The 23,848-nt window shown below is 36.5% G+C and overlaps 1 protein-coding gene across 1 annotated transcript in view; it reads left to right on the top strand.

Annotated features, from left to right (window-relative positions):
* CCDC81 (coiled-coil domain containing 81) overlaps nt 1–23,848 on the top strand; it is a 64,200-nt gene that overhangs the window by 14,933 nt on the left and 25,419 nt on the right. Inside the window, exons 2-8 of the mRNA XM_074217062.1 lie at nt 1,029–1,090; nt 4,105–4,261; nt 9,751–10,007; nt 11,877–11,956; nt 14,023–14,138; nt 18,244–18,364; nt 23,406–23,502. Of these exons, the coding sequence (XP_074073163.1) occupies nt 1,029–1,090; nt 4,105–4,261; nt 9,751–10,007; nt 11,877–11,956; nt 14,023–14,138; nt 18,244–18,364; nt 23,406–23,502 (890 nt within the window). The remainder of the gene's footprint in view (nt 1–1,028; nt 1,091–4,104; nt 4,262–9,750; nt 10,008–11,876; nt 11,957–14,022; nt 14,139–18,243; nt 18,365–23,405; nt 23,503–23,848) is intronic.

Consider the following 23,848-nt stretch of genomic DNA (forward strand, 5'->3'; position numbering starts at 1 on the left):
TTCTCTACCACCTACTGGTGACTTGAGCCCTCCCCCCCAACTTGTGTTAAGGATGAATTATTATTATTATTACTACCCTCATTTCATCTAACCATTCAAATCAGCTTTTACTAATTGATATTTAATTCAAAGATATGGAATAAAAAATTACAAGAATTTTTTCACTCCTAACATCTTAAGGACATATTTTCCCTTTAACCACATCAATTATGGGATAAATACTCAAAATTTAATTCAGTTCCTACATCATGTTGGTTATACCAAGTTTATATCCAAAGCTAAATAGTCCTTATCTTGAGTTACTACTGAACTAAGATCACAAAGGTCACTTCCAAAAGTTACTCCTTGTTCCTTGAACATTGTTGCTGCATTGGCCCTGGAACCCAGACTGTGAAATGGTGGGATGCTTGGGGCACCCTCTGTACCTTTGGAAGCTCATGAGTTTGGAGACTCCAAATGTAGGGTACATGGACTGGGGCCCTTTAATGGAGTCATATCTGATGATGTTTCATTAGATACCATGGATGAAAGATTCACAGCACTAAAAAAGAGTGCCCCAAAGGACTAAGGCAAGGTAAAGGTCAGCAAAATTAAATGATTGGTCCACGATCACTTAACAGGTATCAGAGTTGTGATTCACTCCCTTTTTGATAATTAATTATGGAATTCCTCATTTCCTGAAGATTTTACAACATAGTTCAAGTTTCTTTGTAAGACTTGAAGCTTAGATCTGGAAGAGGACAAAGGTTTTCTAAACCTATAACCTTATTTTACATATTGAAGACTAAAGTTTAGGGAAGAAAAGTGAATTTGTTCAAGATCACACTAGTGCTAAGTATCACAGGGAGCCATGAATTGGGGTTCTTTAACTTCAGAAGAACCACTTCTTTCTACCAAATCACTTTGCTGCTTCCTATGAATAGGGAGTTTGTTACCTTTAATTTGATTTTTGCATTTTAGCCCATGAGGACATTTAATAAGGAAAAGAAACTAACAGATGTTATTTTATATTTTTCTTCATATTTCAGAAGTATCTAATATTTGGGCAAATGTGTCAGAATTTGTGGAACGGCAGCTAACCTTACGCAAGGTAGGCTTAACATTTTCAACATCATTGTGTTAACTTACAAATAGCAACTTGATGTAGTAAAAAAGATCATAAACTGTGGGTAGACTGGGTTTACATTGGTTGTTGTTTGTTATTGTTCAATTGTATCTGTCTCTCTGTGACCCCATTTGGAGTTTTCTTGACAAAGACTAGAGTTATTTGCCATTTCCTTCTCCATTTCATTTTATAGAAGAAGAAACAGGGTTAAGTGACCTCCCCAGGGTCACACAGTTAGCGCCTGAGACCAGATTTGAACTCAGGAAGACTAGTCTTCCAGACTTCAGGTCTCACACTGCTATCTACTGAGCCACTTAGCTTCACAATTCATATGGATAAAGTACCTAAAAAGTATATGGTTTGGGATAAAGGCAGGATAATAGATTCTAGGAACACATAGTTTCAGACCTGTGACTTTAAAATTCAAATAGTATTTATTCTTTGGTTCTTTGTCATTACAGGATTTGAATTTGATATTAACAATGATGTGTGTGTGTGTGTGTGTGTATGTATTCTGAAGAAGGAAGAAAATTACTAAGCCTAACAATGAAATAACAAACAGAGAAGCTGTGGGTAGCTCAGTGTTTTGAGTGCTAGGCTTTGAGGCAGAAATATCTGCATTAAATTTGATGTTAGATATTTAGTAGTTGTATGACTCTGGTCAAGTCACTCAACTTCTGTCTGTCTGTTTCCTCAATTGAAAATGGGGATGATAATAAAAAACAAAACAAAGCAAAAAACTACCACCCAACTCATATGGTTGTTGTGAGGATCAAATGAGAGAATGGAGGAAGACTTTGGCATCCTTTGGTTACTGCTACTTCCTTGGTGTCATCTCCCAAAATGTTGTCCAGTCAACGTTGTCTAACCATTCAAATTCTTTCTTGTGATAATCTGCTCATTCAATGAATACTATAATACATGGTACTTATTGAATTTATTGTGTCAGGTGCTGAAGATATTTAGATAAAACTTAATACTTACCTTCTAGGTGAATGGGTGAATAAGACATTAACAGTGGTAACTTGAATATGTAACATATAACATGATGAATGCAATACAGAGGTGAAGGACAGAGGTCTAGGTGAAAAATCATTACTAGGTGAATCAGGGAAAGCTTCATGGAATAGGGAGAATTTGAATTAGATTTTAAAAGGTGAATAGGAAATAATCAAAGGTGGTAGTGGTGGTGGTGTTGAAGAACCAGGTCAAAGAAGAGGAAGATGGCATGAAGATGGGCTGAAAGAAGTCTAGGGTTATGAACTTGGGTAGTAAAAGAATAGTTGTGCTCTCAATAGAGATAGGGAAATTTGGAGGGGGAGAAAAAGCATTTGGGGGGGATCCCCTTGAGGGGGATAATTGATTCCTTTTTGGAATGCTGATCTTAAGATACTGATGGACTATCTTAGTGAGATGTCCACCAACTGTTTTGTGATATGGGATTGGAACTCAGGAGAAAAATTACCCCTCCAGGTATCCAGATTTGGGAGTCATCTATGTATTGATGATACATTATGACAATGGAACTCAAGGGGAGTCATGAGAAAATGGGAGATAATGTAGTGAAGAGAGCATAGAACAAGACTTGGGGGGACACATGCTTAAGGAAAGTGAAACTGATGAACACCCAACATACAACACCAAGAATAATTGGTGTTTAGATTGCTAGGAGGACAAAGAGGAAAAGATCATTGTTTGGATGTATGGAAGCTAAAGAAAGAGAAAGTATTCAGAAATGAATTGCTGACCATGTCAAAAACCTCAGAGGGAGCTTAGAAATGGGACTGAGAAAAGGCCACTGAGTTTTGCAATCCAGAAAGTTTAGATTGAGGTCCTTTGACACTCTGTATTAAAAGTTCTTTCCAAGATATCATGCATCTTCATTAGTAAACATGAAGTTTCAATAGTATTAGGATCAGAAGACAGAAGACAAGGAGTTTGGAGGTAAAGAAGGGGAGGACTCATGTGTTGATTCTTTCTAGGAGCCTGGGCTTCAGAGGCTGGTGAATGATGACAGCTAGGATTTGGATATGTTAGACTAAATGGAATAAACCTAAAATGAGGAGAAGTTGCTGAGTGATTCTGGCACAGGGAGGATCAGGAAGAGATTAATGAGCATCAAGAAGTAGTCTTGACTCCTCCAGAATAGAGAGAGGCAGGGCCAGAGAGAAGATGTACTGGAGATGATGGACAAGACTGAGAAGAATTCTGGGAAGAGATGAGTTTCTGTGAAAGACAGACTAGAACAATGTATAGAGAGGTCTTATAGGCAGGGAAGTTGCTAAAAATGACAACTTGTGGAGGGTCTGGAAATAGTTGTAAGGAACATAAAGTCTGTTGAACCCTTAGCTTCTCTTCAAATTTGTGAATGAGAGGAATAACAAATGATGCACACTTCTCTAGGACTATAGCAACCCTACAGATAGTTTGGGAAAAAATGGCATACCAACATATTTTTTCACTTCTTTGCACCTATTTTATGATGTCATGGCAATTATGTATTCAATGATCAAGAATGCTAGTGAATTGAGAAATCACAACACTGTTCTTTGGATTCTAAGGTATATTAAAATTCTTTTTTCGAATAATAAGCTATTAGAGCTGGAGGGGGATGTTAGAGACCCCCAAGTTTTTTTTTTAGGTTTTTGCAAGGCAAATGGAGTTAAGTGGCTTGCCTAAGGCCACACAGCTAGGTAATTATTAAAATGTCTGAGACCAGATTTGAACCCAGGTACTCCTGACTCCAGGGCGCTTTATCCACTGTGCCACCTAGCTGCCCCTGACCCCCAAGTTTAAACTAACTTGTTACTAACTTCTGTACCTCTTTAGAAAATGAGATTAGATTAGATTAAGGTTTCTTCCAGTTCTTAAAGTGTGTAATTGTGTAATTTCTATTTTTCATGACCTGCATTCTTTCTGGTCCAGACTAACTTGATGATTGGTTTTTTTTTCAGGCCATTCTCTCAACTCATCTCATTTGTTCTCCCTTATTATTCCAGGGGGTCCAGATTCCAGGATTTGGAACCTTCACCTTCGTAAGGCAAAGGCTTGAAGTGGGAAACAATAAATTTATTCTACTTCAGAGGCCTGTGTTTGTGCTGGCTGAGAAGTTTGTCCAGATGCATGGACTCAAACAAAACAAAGTATTTACTCCTGGTAAATGTTTATTACGTTTAATTAAGCCAACTTTACTGGACACAGACACAGGGAAAAATATGAAAAGGCAAAATGTGGTGAACATCTGCCTTATTTGACTCCAACTTATTGATTGTAATTACCATCACATTCCTTTTTTTGATTTATTTATTTTGAATTTTACAATTCCCCCCCCCAATCTTGCTCCCCCCCCCCCCCCCGCAGAAGGCAGTCTGTTAGTCTTTACATTGTTTCCATGGTATACATTGATCTAAGTTGAATGTGATGACAGAGAAATAATATCCTTAAGGAAAAAAATAAAATATGAGAGACAGCAAAGTTATATAATAAGATAACTTTTTTAAAAAATTAAAGGCAATAGTCTTTGGTCTTTGTTCAAACTCCACAATTCTTTCTCTGGATACAGATGATATTTTCCATTGCAGATACCCTGCCTGATTGTTGCATTGATAGAGTGAGCAAGTTCATTAAGATTGAACATCAATCCCACATTGCTGGTTTTGCTCATCTCTCTCAGGATCAGTTCATGCAAAGCCTTCCAGGCTTCCCTGAATTCCCATCCCTCCTGGGTTCTAATAGAACAATAGTATAATGTACATATACCACAATTTGTTCAGTCATTCCTCAATTGATGGACATTCATTCACTTTCTAATTCTTTGCCACCACAAACAGGGCTGCTATGAATATTTTTGTACAAGTGATGTTTTTATGCTTTTTCATGATCTCTTCAGGGTATTACTGGATCAAAGGGTATACACATTTTTGTTGCCCTTTGGGTGTAATTCCAAATTGCTCTCCAGAAAGGCTGGATGAGTTCACAACTTCACCAACAATGTATTAGTGTTCCAGATTTCCCACATCCCTTCCAACATTGATCATTGTACACATTGGCCAGTCTGAGAAGTGGATCACATTCCTTTAATCAGCAAACTTTTCATCTTTTGGGTATAGAGCACAAAATGTATACAGGGGAGATAGAAATTTTTAGGGAAGATATGGTAGTTAATCACTCTAACTTAGTTTGTTAGGTGAAAAGATGGCCACAATTAACTATAATAATAAAATCTTACAGAATAAATGCATCAGGAAATTATCATGCCAAATGTCATATGTCTTCTGACCTTTATCTTGTTGGGTGTGCCAAGGATTTGGGGTCTTTTGAGAAATTAATGATATTCATGAATCTGACCTCACATTTAAATATTAATATTGAAGATTGCCTATTCCCAATCCTCTCCTCACTAGAGCAATGGGACTGATGAGGGTATATAGTACCCAGTAGCCCCATCACATTCCTTTTCCTAGAAGGAATTCATTCTGCTAACTGGGTATACCATTCCAAAGGGTTTAGATTTCAAGTAAGTTAAAGCAACTGCTTGGGGACATGATTGCCTCTGCACTACTTTGATGGTTGGAAAATCATTGTTAGTGGTTTTCTCTCCTGTAAGAATTCAGTAGTGTTAACATACTTGGTACACTTGGTTTCCTCCAGATTATAGTGTACTTTTGGAATTTGTAGCTTCTAGTTTATCTTTCTATTGTTTCAAGTTTTCTCAGTCATCCTTTCCAAACATTCTATTTGGTGATTGGAGGCAAATACAGTCAGAGAACCTGAATTTGAATCTTGGTACTTCTACTTCTGTGTTTGTGGAAAAGTCACTTCTCTTCCTGGATCAGTCCCACATCATTAACTGCTTCATAGATATTTCAAAGTCAATAATTCCTAAATATCTCTCATTCTTCATGTCTAAAATGGAGCTTATCTTGCCCTGAAAAGCCCATTCCTCTTTTCAAGCTTTCCTGTTCTAGTATTGATGAAACATTTATTATGAGCCACTAAGCTGTAGTGCTACAAAGAAAGTTAAAAACAATTCCTGCTTTCAAAGAACACTCCATCTGAAGGAGGGGGACAAAGCATGTCACACATTTATAAACCAGCTTTAGGGTAAGTTGGAGATCATTAACAAAGTAAAAACACTAGTGATAAGGGAAATAGGATATGCTTCTCAAAGGAGGAGAGTCTTGGCCAAAACTTGAAATGATGGAGGATAATCAAGAAGTAGAGAGATGATGAGGGAGAGCATTTCGCATGGGGGACAGTCATGAAAATATCAGAAATAGGGAGACTTGTTCCAGGAACAACAAAGAGAGGGCAATGCCTCTGGAAGACTACATGGTGAAAGTTTGTCAGTAGTAGTAAGGTGTAAGGCTAAGGTAGGAGTAAAAATGCCAAAAAGGAGATTTTATATTTGATTCTTAGGGAGAAAGGGTAAAACTGGTGTTTATTGAATATTGGGAGATATGGTCAGACTTGGGGGGGGTAGGAAAATGGTAGCTTATAGCCACAATGTTAGCTGGATCCTTCATCATTTCTCTCAGACATGACAACAATAGCCCCCCAATTAGTTTCTATGCTTCAGATCTCTTCCCACTCCAGGTAATTCGTCATATAAGTACCAAATGATTTTGCTAAAGCACAGATCTGACATGTTAGTGTTACCCTTGGAGAAAATATAAATTCTTTTATTTAGCGTTAAACAGGCACCAACATAATTTTTCAGTTTCATTGTAATTATCCCCTTCTTGTACTGTTTGATGAAATCAAATTAGCCTTCTCTTTGTTCTTCCTTACACACAACTCCATCTCCCATCTCTTTGACTTTGGTTCTTCCCTATACCTGGAGTAATTAATCTCTTTCCTCATCTCTGGCTCACTGAATCAAATTCTTCTTTTAAGACATAGATGTTCCTACTACATTAAGGTGCCTTTCTTTACTCTTACAGTTGCTTGAGTCCATTCTCCCTATGTTGTATTTCACTACCTTGAATTTATTTTCTTGATATTTAGTATGGATATACTTCTGTATTTACCATTTGTTTTCCTATTGGCAAGTAAGCCCTGAAAAATAGGTATTGATTCATTCTTTGCCTTTGTATCCCCAACAACCAACACATAGTGTGTCCTTAATAACAACTTGGCTTTATGATTGATTGACCTTTCCAGACCTCAGTTCCTTCATCTCTGTTCCACCTCCCTAATGTAGCCTTCAATTTTGTAGCAGTAGGGCCATACTTCTAAAATTAATTTTTATGGTCCCCCACCAGTATATTTACCAATATGAGGTATGCTTTTATTTTCTTAAATACATAAAATATCACTAATAAGAGTGGGCATACTCATACACATATTAGTAACACATGTGGCCAAAGCAACAACTCTGAAACTGTAACTGTTCTCCCTGGATATTGAAACATATTTGCTGAAGGTAGCTTTGATGGACTCCCTGGATCTGTTCTCTTCCACTCTTTTATTGGACATACTTAAACTTGTTAGATCCTCTATACTGGGTTCAATGTTTTCTGTTGGGTGAGTTGCCCTACTGTAAGATATCGTTACTAATGTGTACATGTAGAAAAATCAACTTTTCTCCACTGTCCTCTATAAGAATTGAAAGGAAAAAGGCAAAAATTTATCCCTCTTCAGGGATGAATTCTTCTCTATTGTATCTACTGTCAGAGTTGGATAATTTTCAATGGATAGAACTCTAATCTGAATTGTATTGCTTACTTTGACTAAGAGGCTTAATTTTTTTTTCAATTAATAAAAATCAGTTTTCTCTCCCTTCAACTCTTCACATCCCAATTAAAGAAAGAAAAAGAAAAACAAAGTCTTTGAAATAAATATGCATAGTCAAATGTAGCATATTCCTGAAACTTTGTCTACCAACTGTCTGTCAAGAGTTTGGTAGCATGCTTCATTACTGATCTTTTGGAATTGTGGAAGATCAATTGCATTGATCAGAGTTCTTAAGTCTTTTGAAGATATACTTTATGTTTTTGTTATTATACAAATTATTCTTGTTAGACTTATTTCACACAGCACCAATTAATACAAGTGTTCCCAGGTTTTTCCAAAATCATAAAGAACATAATAGTATTCTACTATTTTCCTAAACAATTATTTTTTTAATAAGACTCCACTTGATAGGTATCCCCTTAGAGCTACTACAAAAGTGCTTTTATAAGTATTTTTGTTTATATGTGTCTTGTTTTCCTTTTTTAATCTTGTTGGGGAGAAGCTAGTAGTAATTGTATTCCTGGGTCAGAGGATATGCATTGTTGAGTAACTTCTGATTCATAGATCCAGATTGCTTTCCAGAATGGCTATTTTGCTCTCTTCCCTAGTATTGAAAAATATGACTCAGGATTAAGAAATGGAAGAGGTCAATGCTTTGCAGATAACTAAGAAAGCTTGCACATACACACACTAATAGATATATACACACACGAAATCAAGAAAAGATGCTGGTTCCTGAATTTCCTAATGAGTATTTCTTTTTTTTTTCCAAAAGATTTTATTTATTTTGAATTTTACAACTTTCCCCCTAATCTTGCTTCCCTCCCCCCACTGCCCACAAAAGGCAGACTGCTAGTCTTTACACTGTTTCCATAGTATGCATTGATCTAAGTTGAGGACTCTTTTTTTTTTTTAAGGTTTTTTTTGCAAGGCAATGGGGTTAAGTGGCTTGCCCAAGGCTACACAGCTAAGTAATTATTAAGTGTCTGAGGTCCATTTTGAATTTGGGTACTCCTGGCTCCAGGGCTGGTGCTCTATTCACTGTGCTCATTGATCTAAGTTGAATGTGATGAGAGAGAAATAATATCCTCAAGGAAAAAATATGAAGTATGAGATATAGCAGAATTACATAAAATTAAAGGTAATAGTCCTTGGTCTTTGATCAAACTCCACAGTTCTTTCTCTGGGGATACAGATGGCATTCTCCATTGGAGATAACCCAAAATTGTCCCTGATTGTTACTCTGTTGGTACGAATAAGTCTATTAAGGTTGATCATCACTCCCATGTTGCTGTTAGGGTGTACAGTGTCTTTCTGGTTCTGCTCATCTTGCTCAGCATCAATTCATGCAAATCCTTCCAGACTTCCCTGAATTCCCATCCCTCCTGGTTTCTAATTGAACAATAGTGTTCCATCACATACATATACCACAGTTTATTAAGCCATTCCCCAATTGATGGACATTCACTCAATTTCCAATTCTTTGTCACCACTAACAGCTGCTATGAATATTTTTGTACAGCTGATGTTTTTACCCATTTTCATGATCTCTTTAGGTATTGCTGGATCAAAGGGTATGCACATTTTTGTTGCCTTTTGGGCTTAATTCCAAATTGCTCTCCAGAAAGGTTGGTTGAATGAATACTTCTTAAAATAAAATGCTGTACTCTTTTTGCCCCCTTTCCACTGTTCTAGGTGCTTGGGATACAAAGATATAAAGAAATATTCTCTACTAAGTTACAGATATCAGAATGCTTGTATTTAATTTTTTTATGTATATAATACTTAGGAATCTTACTGTAACAAACTATTTATAAGACAGTTTGAAATATTAAGCACAGATTAGACAGTTTAAGAACCGATATGATGTATATTCTAATTTCTCTCCCATTTATTTTTTCCCCTACTAGGTGATATCCCAGTTGTTCAGCTTAACTTCGTCATGATATCCCTGGAGGGTCCTTTTAACAGGGATGTGGTGGAAGGATGTGTAAAGGAAACATTGCTGTTTTTATCCAGATCCATTTCTGTCAAACAAAATGTGGAGTTTACATTCAAGGGAATAGGGGTCCTCATGATTAGAGACAGCAAAGTGAAGATGAGATTTTATAAGGACTTCCTGTGTGCCATGGATGGAAGTGGGAATCTGGTTAAAGCTCTCTCAAATGTAAATTGGTTTTTTTCCTTCTTCTAAGTACTTTTCCTAAATGGTACCAGTGAATTAATGAATTAAATAATGAATTTCCAGTGAATTTTCTTAGGAATAGGGCAAACTACTATTACTACTACTACTACTACTACTACTACTACTACTACTACTACTACTACTACTACTACAATGATGACTACTGCTACTGCTACTACTACTACTACTACTGCTGCTGCTGCTGCTGCTGCTGCTGCTTACTACTACTACTTACTACTACTACTACTAACTACTACTAATAAACTAGAGTGAGCCCTACCCCTAAGAAAAACTCAAGTTGAGAGGATCATAGAATTTAGAGCAGGAAGGGACCTTAGAAGTCATCTAGTCTAATTCATTCATTTTATTGAGAAAGAAACTGAAATCAAAGAACTTAAGTGATTTGATATTTATATGGATACTAAATGGCTGAACCCAGATTTGGACATGGGTCCTCTTATTTCAGATTTGAACACAGATTCTTTTATTATTCCAAATCCAATCTTCTTATCATTGCTATCACAAAGGGCTCTTGTAATCAGAACTTCTTTAGGGATGTATTAGCTTTCTTAATTTAGTGGGGAGACTTGTGTGGTTAGGCAGTTTTTATTTAGTAATATTGGATTTGGAACTGGAAGTGACAACTTTGGTCTTCCTATTTTATATAGATAAAGAAACTGAGACTAAGGGGATTTGATCATTGTCACATAAGTAATAAAAGTGAGATAGCAAAGATTCAAACGCAAATTTCCAAACTCCTGCCTTAGTGTTTTTTTCTTCTCACTATACCTGTGAGTGTACAGTGTTTCCAACTGAAGGTAAATCATAAATGAGAGAACTAGTCAGGCTATCATAGTCCTATTTCCTCATTTTATAAGTAAGGAAACTGAGACCCAGAGAAATCCATTGACTAAACCAACATATGTGTAGGTATGGATGAGTATACCTAAGTGATAGTCTTAATTCTATCATAAACTAGGTTCACTATCTTGGATAAATTACTTCTCTCTAAGTCTTAGATTTTCTCCTCTGGTTTACTTGGACTCTAATGGCTCAGAAATTCCTTCTGCCTCTTGACATTTGATTGTTAGGTCTAATGTAACATTAGTCTAACATTTTTATTGATGATATGGAGAAAGGCATAAATGGCATGCTTATCATTAATTTAAAAAGGACACAAAATTAGGAGGAGTAGCAAAAACATTGAAAGACAGTCAAGATCTTGACATGTTGAAGAATAGGCATTTCAGAGCAAGTGTGTCATGGACCCCTGGAGTAGTTAGCCTGGTGAGTAATGGATGCCTCAGAAGAATATCTTTAAATGCATGAAAAAAGCTAATGAAATTTTGGTTTGCTGCTGCTGAATAAATCAAGGGCTGCATTGATTTTACAGGAATGGGAAGGTGTGATAATCTCCCTTCTTCAGAACTCATTGAGATTACTGTGACTATTTATGGGTGCCATAGTTTAAGAAGTTTATTGATAAGTTGAAAATTGTCTAGTGGAGGCCAATCAGGATGGCAAAGGGCCTAGAATCCATATCATATGAAAATCAGTTGAAAAAATGTTTAGTTAGAAAAGAGATGATATAGGGAACAATAGAATAGCTGTTGTCAAGTATTTCAATGAATATCTTGAAGGGGGAGGATTAGATTGAAAATGAAAAATTGTGAAAGATTATAAAAATTGGGCAACCATCCATGATTCAATGACCTTTGTCTGTCTTTCAGTCCATCCTGCAGGTTCTATAGCTACTGACTTCTATTACACTGTCAAAAAAAAGTCCCAGTCTTTTACTTTTTGGGACAAAGATGAACATTTTTTAAATCTTTCATTATTATTGTGGTATAGAGACCTGGGACAACCGACTCAGTGATATCCATCAGAGAGGGTACTGGACAGCGTCCTCCTAGCGTGTTTGTTTTCCCAAGGTGAGTACCCCTCTTCAATTCACACACACACACACACACACACACACACACACACACACACACACACACATCTACTCCACTTGATCTGACCCATTTGTTTTGATTTCAGGGAGATTGCTTGGACTGATTTGATTGCTTGGACATAATTCCCTCCCTAGCTTTAAAAACCAAACTCAAACCAGTCCAACTCAGATCTTTCCTGATACTTAAACCTCAATAATGTCTGGGGAAGTGGGGGCTTTAACCAGTCTTACAGAAATCATGGAGTGAAAGAAGGGATAGTGGAGTGGTTATGTAGATCAAATGAAAAATGTATATAAAGTGCTTTGCAGACCTTCAAATACCCTTATCAATATTAGTTATTTTCTTAGGTTCAGAGAGTTATAATATCCAGATGATGCCCCATTCTAGTCTGTCCTAGGCCTCTCCCAATACATCATTTAGGAAAGATAAGCTAGAGGAAGGGAGGGAGGCTTCCTCTTGCCTTAGAATTTTTTGGGAAATTTTCCATTTTTGTTTTCCAGATCCATTGTAGAAGGGTTCTTGTTTCCTTATAGGCTGAAAAATAATCTCTGAGGTTTGGTTTTGAAACATATCCACCTTCCTAAGAGTGATACATGACCCAAATAACAGAATCATAGACTGTTAGGGCTGGAGGGTACCTTGAGATCATCTTTTCCAATCTTCTAATTCTGTGGAGAACAAAACTGAGGTCTAGAAAGGAGATGATACTCGCCCAAGAAACACAGATGGTCCAATGAAAAGTCAAGACCTAGGTCTTCTGATTCCTATCCAAATTCTTTTCTTTGCATTTATTTTTTTAAATTAAAATGAGTTTAAATGATTTTTTTTTGGAATTATTCTTGGAGGATTTTGCTGCATCCTTTGAAATATAGTTCAGGACATCATCACTGAACAAGCACTGAAGGGGGAGTCTGTTGCTTGGACATGGGACTCTAAGGCAGAGGTGAGGGCCTTGTAGGCTAGAGGACTTAGAAATGGAATTGCCAATCCCTTAAAGAATGCTAATATCATGTGTCAGTACATAAATAATCCTCCTTGAGTGATGCTGGCCCCAAAACTTCCTGAGGCATCCTAAAACATCCCCTGTTCTAAAGATAAATATTGCCATGGTTACTACTATCCTTCCCTTTACTTCTGTATGTGCACATACATTTGAATGCAGTTATGATATGGAATGGAGGAGAGGGCATCGTTTCTAACCAAGTTCTTTCTAGAAGCTATATATTCTCTATCTAAAACTACCAAGCAATCACTTATTTCCATAGTGTTGTTTTAGTTTCTAGTTTTGTACCAAAAATGAAATAGAAGATAGGAACAGGAAAACAGAAAATCCAAATGAAAAGCTTGCTTTCTTTTAAAGAAAAGATTTTTTTGTTTAATAATAGTATCTGTAACAGTAGAGCCTTAGCTGTCATGGAGGGTAGCATACTGTTCCAGGAGGCAGAAAATAAAGTTTAGTTCTAGGTCTATTTTGTCATGAATTTCTTAGGACTCAGTTTCCCTATCTGTAAAATGAGGGATTGAATTAGATGATCTCAAAGATCCCTTCTGTGTTCTGTGTTCTAACATTGTTAACTTTCATCCTTCTTTGTGTACTGTGTTCTAATATTCTGTGTTAAGGGCATCTTTCCAGTTCTACCCTCTTTATTTTGTATTCTAAAATTCTATATTCTAAGGTCTTGCCCAGATCTGCATTCAGTGTTCCAAGACTCTGATTTCTGATAGCTCTTAACATGCTGTGTTTGTGGTCTAACATTCATTGTTTTAATATCTCTTCCTAGCTCTTAACATTTGCTATTTATTGTGTTCTACTTTATATTCTAAAAATCCTTTTCTTCTTTGACATTGTGTACTGCCTCCTCATGAGGCCTCTTGGATCACGTGGATTTGTAAAAGAGCAACAGTCCTCCACCTTTCTAAGGACATTATTTTCAATTTAAATTCCTACCTATCTGAGCAGTATGCAAGAAGTTAGGGGGAACACAGCCCCTTTTTTGGTTTCTTTGCAGTAGAAAATGGATATATCTTTGACTTAATTCTAGAATTGAAACCAAGGACCCAGAAAACAAGCCACTAATAGAAACCATCAAAGAAGATGAAATATCCGGCCCTCTAGAGAGCAAGAACAAAGACCAGGGAGATAAAGAAGAAGTCAGAGGTACATGAAGGATTTCTGTTATTCCTTTTCACTTGAAATTGAAAGATATTATTGAGCTACTCTTATATATATAGCAAATTAATTGTAACACAGAATTCTGATAGGTCATTGTCTCCCTTCTCTCTAATGGAAAATCTTTTGCTTTCCTCAAGAAAGTAGATTCTTGTTCATATCTTTAGTTCCTTTTTAGGTCAAATGATTAAGGAGAAGCAGAATATATCCTCCAGCATCTGAAACTGCAGACAAATAACACAAATTAGAAATAAACACCCTAAGGCCATTTCTTGGGTAATAGAGGGAGAGCAGGAGAAGGGAATATAATTTATACTTGGGCATAGCAGTCAGGAACTGTTTTAAAAGACAAAGACAGTCAATTGGAAGAAGCTTCCCCATCCACATGTTAGCCAAATGAAGCACACTCAAACTCTAGGGAGAATCTTGGTACATAACTTAAAAGGTCCTTAGAGTGTAGAACACTAGGCCATGAAGAGGCCTGCAAACATGGAATGCTGGAAAGAATTTAGAAGAGAAAATTTAGCAAGTAACATGTTAGAACTTAAACGAAACTTAGGGCATAGAATGTTGGATCTGGAAGAACTTTTAAGATCTTTCAGTCCAAGGGTTCTTAATGTTTTTGTTTTTTATTTTTATTGTTTTACATTGGACCTCCTGGACAGATTGGTGATGTCTTAGGGACCTTTTCCCCAGAATTAATGGTTGAAATGCATGAAATAAAATATGTAAGTTTGCAAAGGAAACTAATATTGAATGCAGTTATCAAAATTATTAAAAAATTCACTAGACCTGTGTTAAGAACACCTGCCTGCTTTAGTGCAACTACTTCAATTTATAGATTGGAGAAAGATGAGATCCAAAGAGATTGAATGGCTTGTTGACCCCATAGTTGGGTAGTGGTAGAGCTTAAATCTTTTTTTTTTTTAGATTTTTTCAAGGCAATGGGGTTAAGTGGCTTGCCCAAGGCCACACAGCTAGGTAATTATTAAGTGTCTGCCGGATTTGAACTCAGGTACTCCTGACTCCAAGGCCAGTGCTCTATCCACTGCGCCACCTAGCTGCCCCCATTGGAGCTTAAATCTAAAACCAGTCTCTTGATATAGGCCCAATTCCCTTTTGACTACATCATAATATGCTCAAGACTCTGGAAACTCTATGCAATTATCAAATGAATACACAAACATAACAAATATATGCACACATGTATATAAATATGTATGGTTATGGGAGGCAACTTGGAATAGTGAAAAGAGTGATGAATTTATCTTTAAAAGGAAGGGGTTGGACTAGACATCTGAGATGTCTTCCAAATATAAATCTATGAACTTATTGCTAGATACAATACATATTTGAACCAGATCTGAAGAGGTGTGTGTGTGTGAATATATTTTTGTAAATGTATGTATATTTGCATGTTTGTGTATAAGTATGCAAAATATACACACATGTACAGCATATATAATATACATGTATATTCATGTATATATGTTTATATTTGTAGTATGTACATTATATTTGTATAATGTGACTAAACTACTGATTGATTCTTCTATAGTATGGATATCAAAAAGGGCAAAATTATTTCTTACATCACTCCTCCTCTTCCCTAAAAAATGTTCAAATAAATTTTGAGCTCTTTAGATTCTAGTTCTGCAATGAAGTGTAATGATTTATACTCTTTTCTAAGTTATGTACTATAAGTATAGTGTTTTCATGTACAAATATACAGACTTATATAAGCTCAGGTCCAGGATGGTCTTTGATATCCATGTTACCTTCCCATGTTGGTTCTACCTTTTCTGCTTCCTTTCCCAAGATCCAAAGACCCATAAGCTGATCCTTGCTTCCCTTAGATTATCCATGATATCCCTATTACCCCATACTGGCATGCCCAGTTCTGCTTTCCTCATTTTATTTGGATGCTTGTTTATTACCTAATCTTGCCTCTCCTAACCCATCTCAACCACTGTCAAAACCAACTATCCCCTGGTTCCTTCACTCATAGTCTTCCTATATCATAGGCTATTATAATACTACTACTAATAAGGCATGCCATGACAAAAGATATCAATTTAGGGGATTGTCTTGAATTAAAATATTTGCCTTTTAACCTACATTTTCCAGAGCTGCAATGCCTTAATTCACTCAAAAGAGAATTCTATGGATAGGTTAGAAGACCACTAAGATGGTTTTCAGCTCCAGATTCTATGATTATACATGCAGAGTAAAGGGGAAATTACTTTGCTCTTTAGGTGGGTCCCATCTGCCATAATTGGGCCTTTCACTCCCTTTCTCCCTTCCCTCTTTTCTTTGTGTTTGACAATATGTCTCTCATCTCTGGAACAGTAGTAAAGAAATTCTTTTTAGAAAACATAAGAACTACAATTTTGTTTTACAGTTTTAGTGCAATTCCATGAATCATTTATCATCACTCTACCTAGTTGCTTTTAAAATTAAACTTCTTTGTTCTTAAGCCAAGGAATATTAATGTGAGGTTTAAAACTACTTTCATCAGCTTTTTTTTCTTTTCTATTTTTTTTTTAGATTTTTCAAGGCAATGGGGTTAAGTGGCTTGCCCAAGGCCACATGGTTAGGTAATTATTAAGTGTCTGAGGTCAGACTTGAACTCAGGTACTCCTGACTCCAAGGCCAGTGTTCTATCCACTGTGCCACCTAGCCACCCCCCAGCTTTTTTTTTTTCTTAAGAGCACCTCTAGCTAGATAGTTGCACAACAACCATAATCACTATATAGAATCTGCCTCTGTATTGGATGAAATAAGGCTCTGTGATCCACACTTCCTGCCTCAGAAACCTCTCCTGACTTCCCATTGCTTATACAACAAACTTACAACAAAATATTATGGTGATTAAGTTCCAAACTGCCTTGCTTATTGACTTATTTTTCCAGTTTTGTCTGGGGTTTTCTTAACAAAGATACTGGAGTAGTTTGCATTTCCTTCTCTAGCTCTTTTTACAGCTGAGGAAACCGAGGCTAACAGGATTAAATGACTTGCTCATGATCTCAAAGTTAGTAGTGTCCAAAACTGAATTTTAATTCTATAAGATGAAACTTCCTGACTCTAGTCCTAGTTCTCTATCTACAGCAGTATTTAGCCACCCCAATTCTCCTTCCTTTCCTCAAATTCCTACTGCTTCCCCTATTGAAAGTTTCTGCCTCAGTCAAACTTATCCACTCATTATATTATGCTTTTCTGGCCTGTGTGCTTCCTCTCACAACATTAATTTCATTCACTTTTATTTTAATTTTCTCTCTCCCTCCTTCCTCTTCCCTTATTTTCCTTCCACCCCCCCCTTTAAGAAAGCAAGGCAAACCAAATCTGTTATATAGATGTATAGTCAAGAAAAATGAATTATCACCTTCCCCTCTCCTTCCCTTCCAAATATGCCAGTTTACATTCTTGTGCACACCTCTTTCTGGAGATGAGTAGCATACTTCATTATGAGTCCTATGAAATTGTGGTTGGTCATTGTGTCTACACCATGGCTTTTCTTCTGGGAATATATAGCCTCCATTACATGAACTAACTCAAAACCTACTTTTGCTGCAAGGTGGTCCTCCAGTCAGCAAACTTTTCTTCCTCTGAATTCATATCACATCATATTCATATGCAGCAAAATGCATAGATAGAGCACCTGAATTCAAGTTCAGCTTCAGAATGCTGGGCAAGTCACTTAACCCTATTTGACTCAGTTTCTTCCATAAAATGAGCTGGAGAAGGAAATGGCAAACCACTCAAGTATCTTTGCCATCAAAACTCCAAATTGGGGTCACACAGAGTGACAAAGGGTGAGTTGTTTAGATGATTGAACAACAGATTTTCTTTTGAAGCTTTGGATTTTCTCTAGTGTCTTGAACAGAGTAGGTAAATATTTTCTGATTGGAGTGAGGTAAAAAAACCCCAATGATTTAATAAGGATGAAAGTGCTATCTAGGCTGAGAATCTAGCATTCCATAAATTATGAAATTTGTCTTACTTATTCAGGTGTGAGTAGAAAATTCATATCTAAAAACGCCTTTTAAAAGATGCTTTGGGGGCTTCTACTTCTTTTTTATTTTTCATTTTACAGAGAGCATTTCAGCCAAGAAGCTCCGGGCTAGGCAAGCTATCTCTCCTGTCAAAGTTACAGGAATCAACTTGATAGACAGGGTAGAGAAGAATAATATTCTGAAGACTACAAATCCTGAAAGGTGAGTCATTCCCTAAAAGTCCTAAATTTTTTTTTAAATTGGCATACTTAAATGTTTCACATGGCAATAAGTAAAGTCCGTGTAATGTTAACTGCAACCAGGGCAAAATCTCTGTTTGGGACCTCATATCATGTTTGTGAACTGAACTAGATTAGTGATTAATTTCAGATAAAATGGGGTTGGTATGAGAGGTTAAATGAATAAAGTTGGAGATTAATGAGTTAATGAAGAGCTGAGGATAACTATTATCCTCCACAAAGGATAATGGAAATAAAAGGAAAGTTCAGAAGGGGGTGATTTTTTTGAAAAGATAATTAGTTTTGTATATACTCAGAGTGAGATCCCAAAAGTCACATTCAGTTGGAGAAATCCAAAAGCAGGTGGTAGTGTGATAGTACAGGAGAGAATTTAGTCCAAGATAGATTGGTAAGTCATCTGCATATAAATGGTAGCTGCATCCATCAAAGATGATAAATCCGAGGGAGAGAGAGAGAGAGAGAGAGAGAGAGAGAGAGAGAGAGAGAGAGAGAGAGAGAGAGAGCGCTAAGAAGAAGAGAATAATCCAGGACAAAGCCTCAAGGTTAGGAGATAGGCATAGATGATTTAGCAAAGGAAACTGAAAAGGAATATGTAGAAGGAGAGGAGGAAAATAAAAAAAAAATCAAGAGAAAGTAATGTTATGAAAACCCAGAGGGGAAAAGAGTATCCAGGAAGAGAGGGTGATCAACTTTGTCAAGTGCTGTAGATATTAAAAGAGTAACAGAGGGGCGGCTAGGTGGCACAGTGGATAAAGCACTGGCCCTAGAGTCAGGAGTACCTGGGTTCAAATCCGGTCTCAGACACTTAATAATCAGCTGTGTGGCCTTGGCCAAGCCACTTAACCCCATTTGCCTTGCCAAAAATCTAAAAAAAAAAGAGTAACAGAAAAAGTAGGCAATTAAGTTCAGTGATAACTTGGAAGAATGTTCAATTGGGTGATGAGGGTCAGAGGTTAGACTACAAAGAGTTAAAAAGTGAGAAAAGCAGGAATAAGAGAGCTTTTTTAAAAGGAGTTTGTGAAAAGTTGAGGGAATGACAGGTTTAATTTTTTTAAAGGATGAAAGAGAATTAGACATTTCTAAACAGAAGTGGAGGAGATTGGGAGAATTGGGGGCTTATTGCAAATTTGACTCATGATTTATTCTGTGGAGAGATTATTTAAAAAGCACAGGAAGCTGACTCACAACAGTAATGGATTTGATGCAGTTTTTAAGGACTAATAGCTATTAATCTGGAGATTATTATTTTCCATAGACTACATAGTCCATATTCCTCTCCGGGCAAATCTGAATCTAAATTGAACCAGTGCCCATTGTACCTCCCCTTGGGTGGGTGGGGATCTTTTAGATGTTGATTAACTTTCCAACTGTATTTCTCTTGTTATGTCGTGTTAGTGGCTTCAATGGTCAGCTTGCTTTTTTTTAAGAAAGTTTTTTTTTGATTTTTACAATTTTACCCCCATTCTTGCTTCCCTCCCCCCACCCCCAGAAGGCATTCTGTTAGTCTTTACATTGGTTCCATGGTATACATTGATCTCAGTTGAATGTGATGCCAGAGAAATCATATCCTTAAGGAAGAAAAATAAAGCATGAGATAGTAAAATTACATAATGATAATAATAAAATGGTTTTTTCTAATTTGAAGGTAATAGTCTTTGGTCTTTGTTCAAAGTTCATAATTATTTCTCTGGATACAGATGGTATTCTCCATTACAGATAGACCAAAATTGTCCCTGGTTATTGCACTGATGGAATGAGCAAGTCCATCAAGTTGATCATCACCCCCATTCAGCTTGCTTTTTTGCATGTGTTTATGTTGGCCACAGATAGTAATGTAATCCATGTGATCAAATGGTATTTCAGGCATTAAAAGTCACATCAAAGCATCCTGTCACCTTAACTATATTGCTTTGGATAAGGGTGTGAAGAGAGTGGGAAAATAAGAAGTAATTTTCTTGGCTTGAGCTGAAATAAAATCCTTACTTTTCTAGATTACAATAGCAAGAGCTGGCATTTGTATAGCATTTTCAGGTTTGCAAAGCACTGGGAATACGTTTGACCCTTACAATAACCATCTAAGAGAAGTAGACTATAGCTTCTCATTATAGTCAGAGGAAACCTATTTCCAGAGAAGTTAAATGCCTTGATTTTGGTTACCAACTAATAAGTACTGGTGGTGTTAGAATCTATTAGAATAGGACACTCAAACAAATGAAGTTGGGGAGGGGAGAGGAAATTCATCGGTTTGTACAAAAGAAATGTTTGAACACACTGAACATCAAATTCACTATCTCATATTGGAAAGAAGGGAGCAGACTACATTAGACGGGCTCAAGAGCCTCATAAGGAGAAGGTATATACTCATCATTGACCCTCAATGAATTTCAAGTCTACAGCCCTGAACTACAGTACATTCCATACTGTGGGAAGAACATTGGTGTTTTGGAGAGAATGGTGGAGAAATGGTAGAGATGCTATAGACCTGGAAACCAGGAAACACTCCACATTTCAAAAATTAGAAAGCAAGATCTGGATTAAGATCCAGTAAAGCAGACCAAGAAAGAGTGGTCAGGCAGGTAGAAAGGAGAAGCAGGAGATCTCAGGGTCATGAAAGCTGAAAGTGAAAAGGGTGATGATTGACAGTTCACAGATTGCAAGGAAGGAAAGATTAGTATTGAGAAAAAGGCCATTAGATTTGAGAGTGGAGAGGCTTTGATAACTCTGGAGAGATCAGGTCACAGATGATTTCAGAATCCAGACTACCAAGAGTTAAGAAGAAAATGAGCAAAAAAAGGGTGAAGGCATGGATTGTAAACAGCCTTCTCAAAGATTTTAAACCATGAAATCAATGCAGGAGAGATATAGGGTGGTAGCTAGCCTGAATGGACAAATCCAATGAGTTTTTCTTTTTTCTTTTCTTTTCTTTTCTTTTCTTTTCTTTTCTTTTGTTTTGTTTTGTTTTCTTTTCCTTTCTTTTCTTGAGGGCAAGTAGAGAGACTTTTTAGGCAAGAAGAAGGGCCACCATCTCATGTAAAACAGGGTGAAGGAGATCATAGTAGAAGACATCTGAGTGATGAAATAGATGGCTTCAGTTTTTTCAGTACAATAGGAGTCAGGGCTCTCAGCTAAGAGGACAGTAAGGAGTAAGATTTGGAAAGATCTGGTGGTGAGTATGATAATCAATTAGGAAAGGGTAAAAGGATTTTCTCGCCATACTTTAGGGCCTCTTTGAGATTACATACCAGAAATTTGAAATGGACCAGTTAGCATGATTTTGTGATGATAGTAACTTCAGTTCATCTTCCACTCAGTTATCAAAATGATCTCCCTAAAGCATAGGAAGTCTGACAGTATTGCCTCTCTTCCCCAGTCAGTAAAGTCCAGTGGCTCCCTATTAACTCTAGAATCAAATATATAATTTTCTCTTTGGTTTTTAAAACCCTTTGCCATCTTTGACTTTTCCAGTTTTCTTATAGGTCACTCTCTTGCCTAATACTCTACATTCCAGTTACACTGACCTACTACTATTCTTAGAAGAAGATATTCCCATCTTCCAATTCTGCATTTTCACTTGGTGTCCCCCATCCCTGGATCTCTTCCTCCTCATCTCTATCTCTTGGCTTCCTTTAAGTCCCATCTAAAATTCCATCTTCTCTCTTTTCTGATCTCCTTTTCTCTCTGTTGATAAACTTGAATTTATCATATATATATATATATACATATATATATATATATATATATATATATAATATTTACAGGTTCCCATGTTGTCTTCTCTCTTTATTAGACTGGGAGCTCATTGAGAGCAGAAACTTTTATTTTTTTGGCCTCTCTTTGAACCCCCAGCACTTAGTACAGTCCATAGAACATAGTAAATGCATTGTATATATACTTGTTGATTTGACTTATATTGGCATGGTATAGTAATGGGAAGAGAATGGTGGAGTTGGAGAACCTCAATTCTAGTTCTGAATTTGTTACTTATTAGTAACAACACTCCATAGTGTTGTCTCTAAAATGGCCATAATTTTCCATCAACAGCTAATCTACCTCACAGCAGAGTTATTGTATGTAAACAAGAGAGTAGTTAGGCAACATGTCTTGTTATTTTTTCCCCTACTTCATGATAGATGGTTGTTAGAAAGTGCTTTGTAAACTCTAAAATGTTATTGTTATATTGTTATATTTTTGTTCATTGTAAAGAAGGCCACAGAAAGGCAGTTTCCAGATTAGTATAATGAACATGATTTTATCAAATAAAACTGTTCAATAATGGAAGTTAGTGAGTTCTAGTGTCACTGTTGTATTAAAAGAACCAGAGGAAGACCTCCAGCAATGTTGGGTAGGTCATCTATGAATGTAGGAAGATATGGACCAGAATTACATTGGATAAGAAGAGAAAACAGGTAGGACATTCATTTATTAGTCACTTACTATGTATCTTAAGTGTTTTATAGATATCTTATTTAAATAGTATGAATGGATTCTGATATGCCCTGGTAGAGGCATGGCTATATTGATGCTATTACAAATATCATAGTACTGAAGTAAGGACTATGACCTAACAAAACCATATTTAAATGTGCTAATAAATGTAAAATTCTACTTTTGGGATCGAAAAATAAACTATACAAATCTTGGATGTGAGCAGCATGACTAGAAAGTAGTTCATTTGAAAAAGACAAATCAGCAATATTAGGATGCATGAAAGAGATATTTGTTGTCGAATTTTTTCAGTCGTGTCCAACTCTTGGTGATCTCATTTGGGATTTTCTTGGTAGGGATGCTGGACTGGTTTGGAGTTATTCAAGTAAAGGCTGGGGGAATTTTTGTCAAAATGATTCCTGTTTCAAGGTTGATTGGACTAAATGACCTTCAAGATCCTTTCCAACCATGTGATTCTCTATAGAAGTCTGCTTTCAGTCAGAATGTTAAGAAATGACTATTCAGTACAGAGAAGAGATTACTTTAAAGAGAACTGATTATCTATTTCATTTCTCTAGATTAAAATCACCAAGTTCTCCAAAATCTGATATGGACATGAGGTTGAAAGGAGGTTCTGTTGCCCCTCTTTGCCAGGGTCACGTAAGAGCGGGACAGGTACCGTATTTAAAAGCAAGCTAACAATACAATTCTCTTTAATCTCTCATTTCTACTTTTAAAAAAAGTGCTAAGATTATTTGCTTTCAGTTATTGTGTATTAATTGAGATGCCTCACAGAAACTGAGCCAATAATTTGAGTTATTAATCCACAGATCCTGTTATCCCTTTTCCTTGACCTCACATTTTAATTGCTGGATGTGTGCCTCCTAAATAGTTAAAAAAAATCTTGGGGTCCCATGTAAAATTTTTCATTATTTGCAGTTGTCACCAGTAAGTAATTTTCTTTCACAAAATGTATTTGGTGACCACAAACCTTTTGAGAATTTGAAAAACTACTGGCTAT

This window comes from Macrotis lagotis, chromosome 1 (genome assembly GCF_037893015.1).
Source record: "Macrotis lagotis isolate mMagLag1 chromosome 1, bilby.v1.9.chrom.fasta, whole genome shotgun sequence".
Lineage (NCBI taxonomy): Eukaryota > Metazoa > Chordata > Mammalia > Peramelemorphia > Peramelidae > Macrotis > Macrotis lagotis.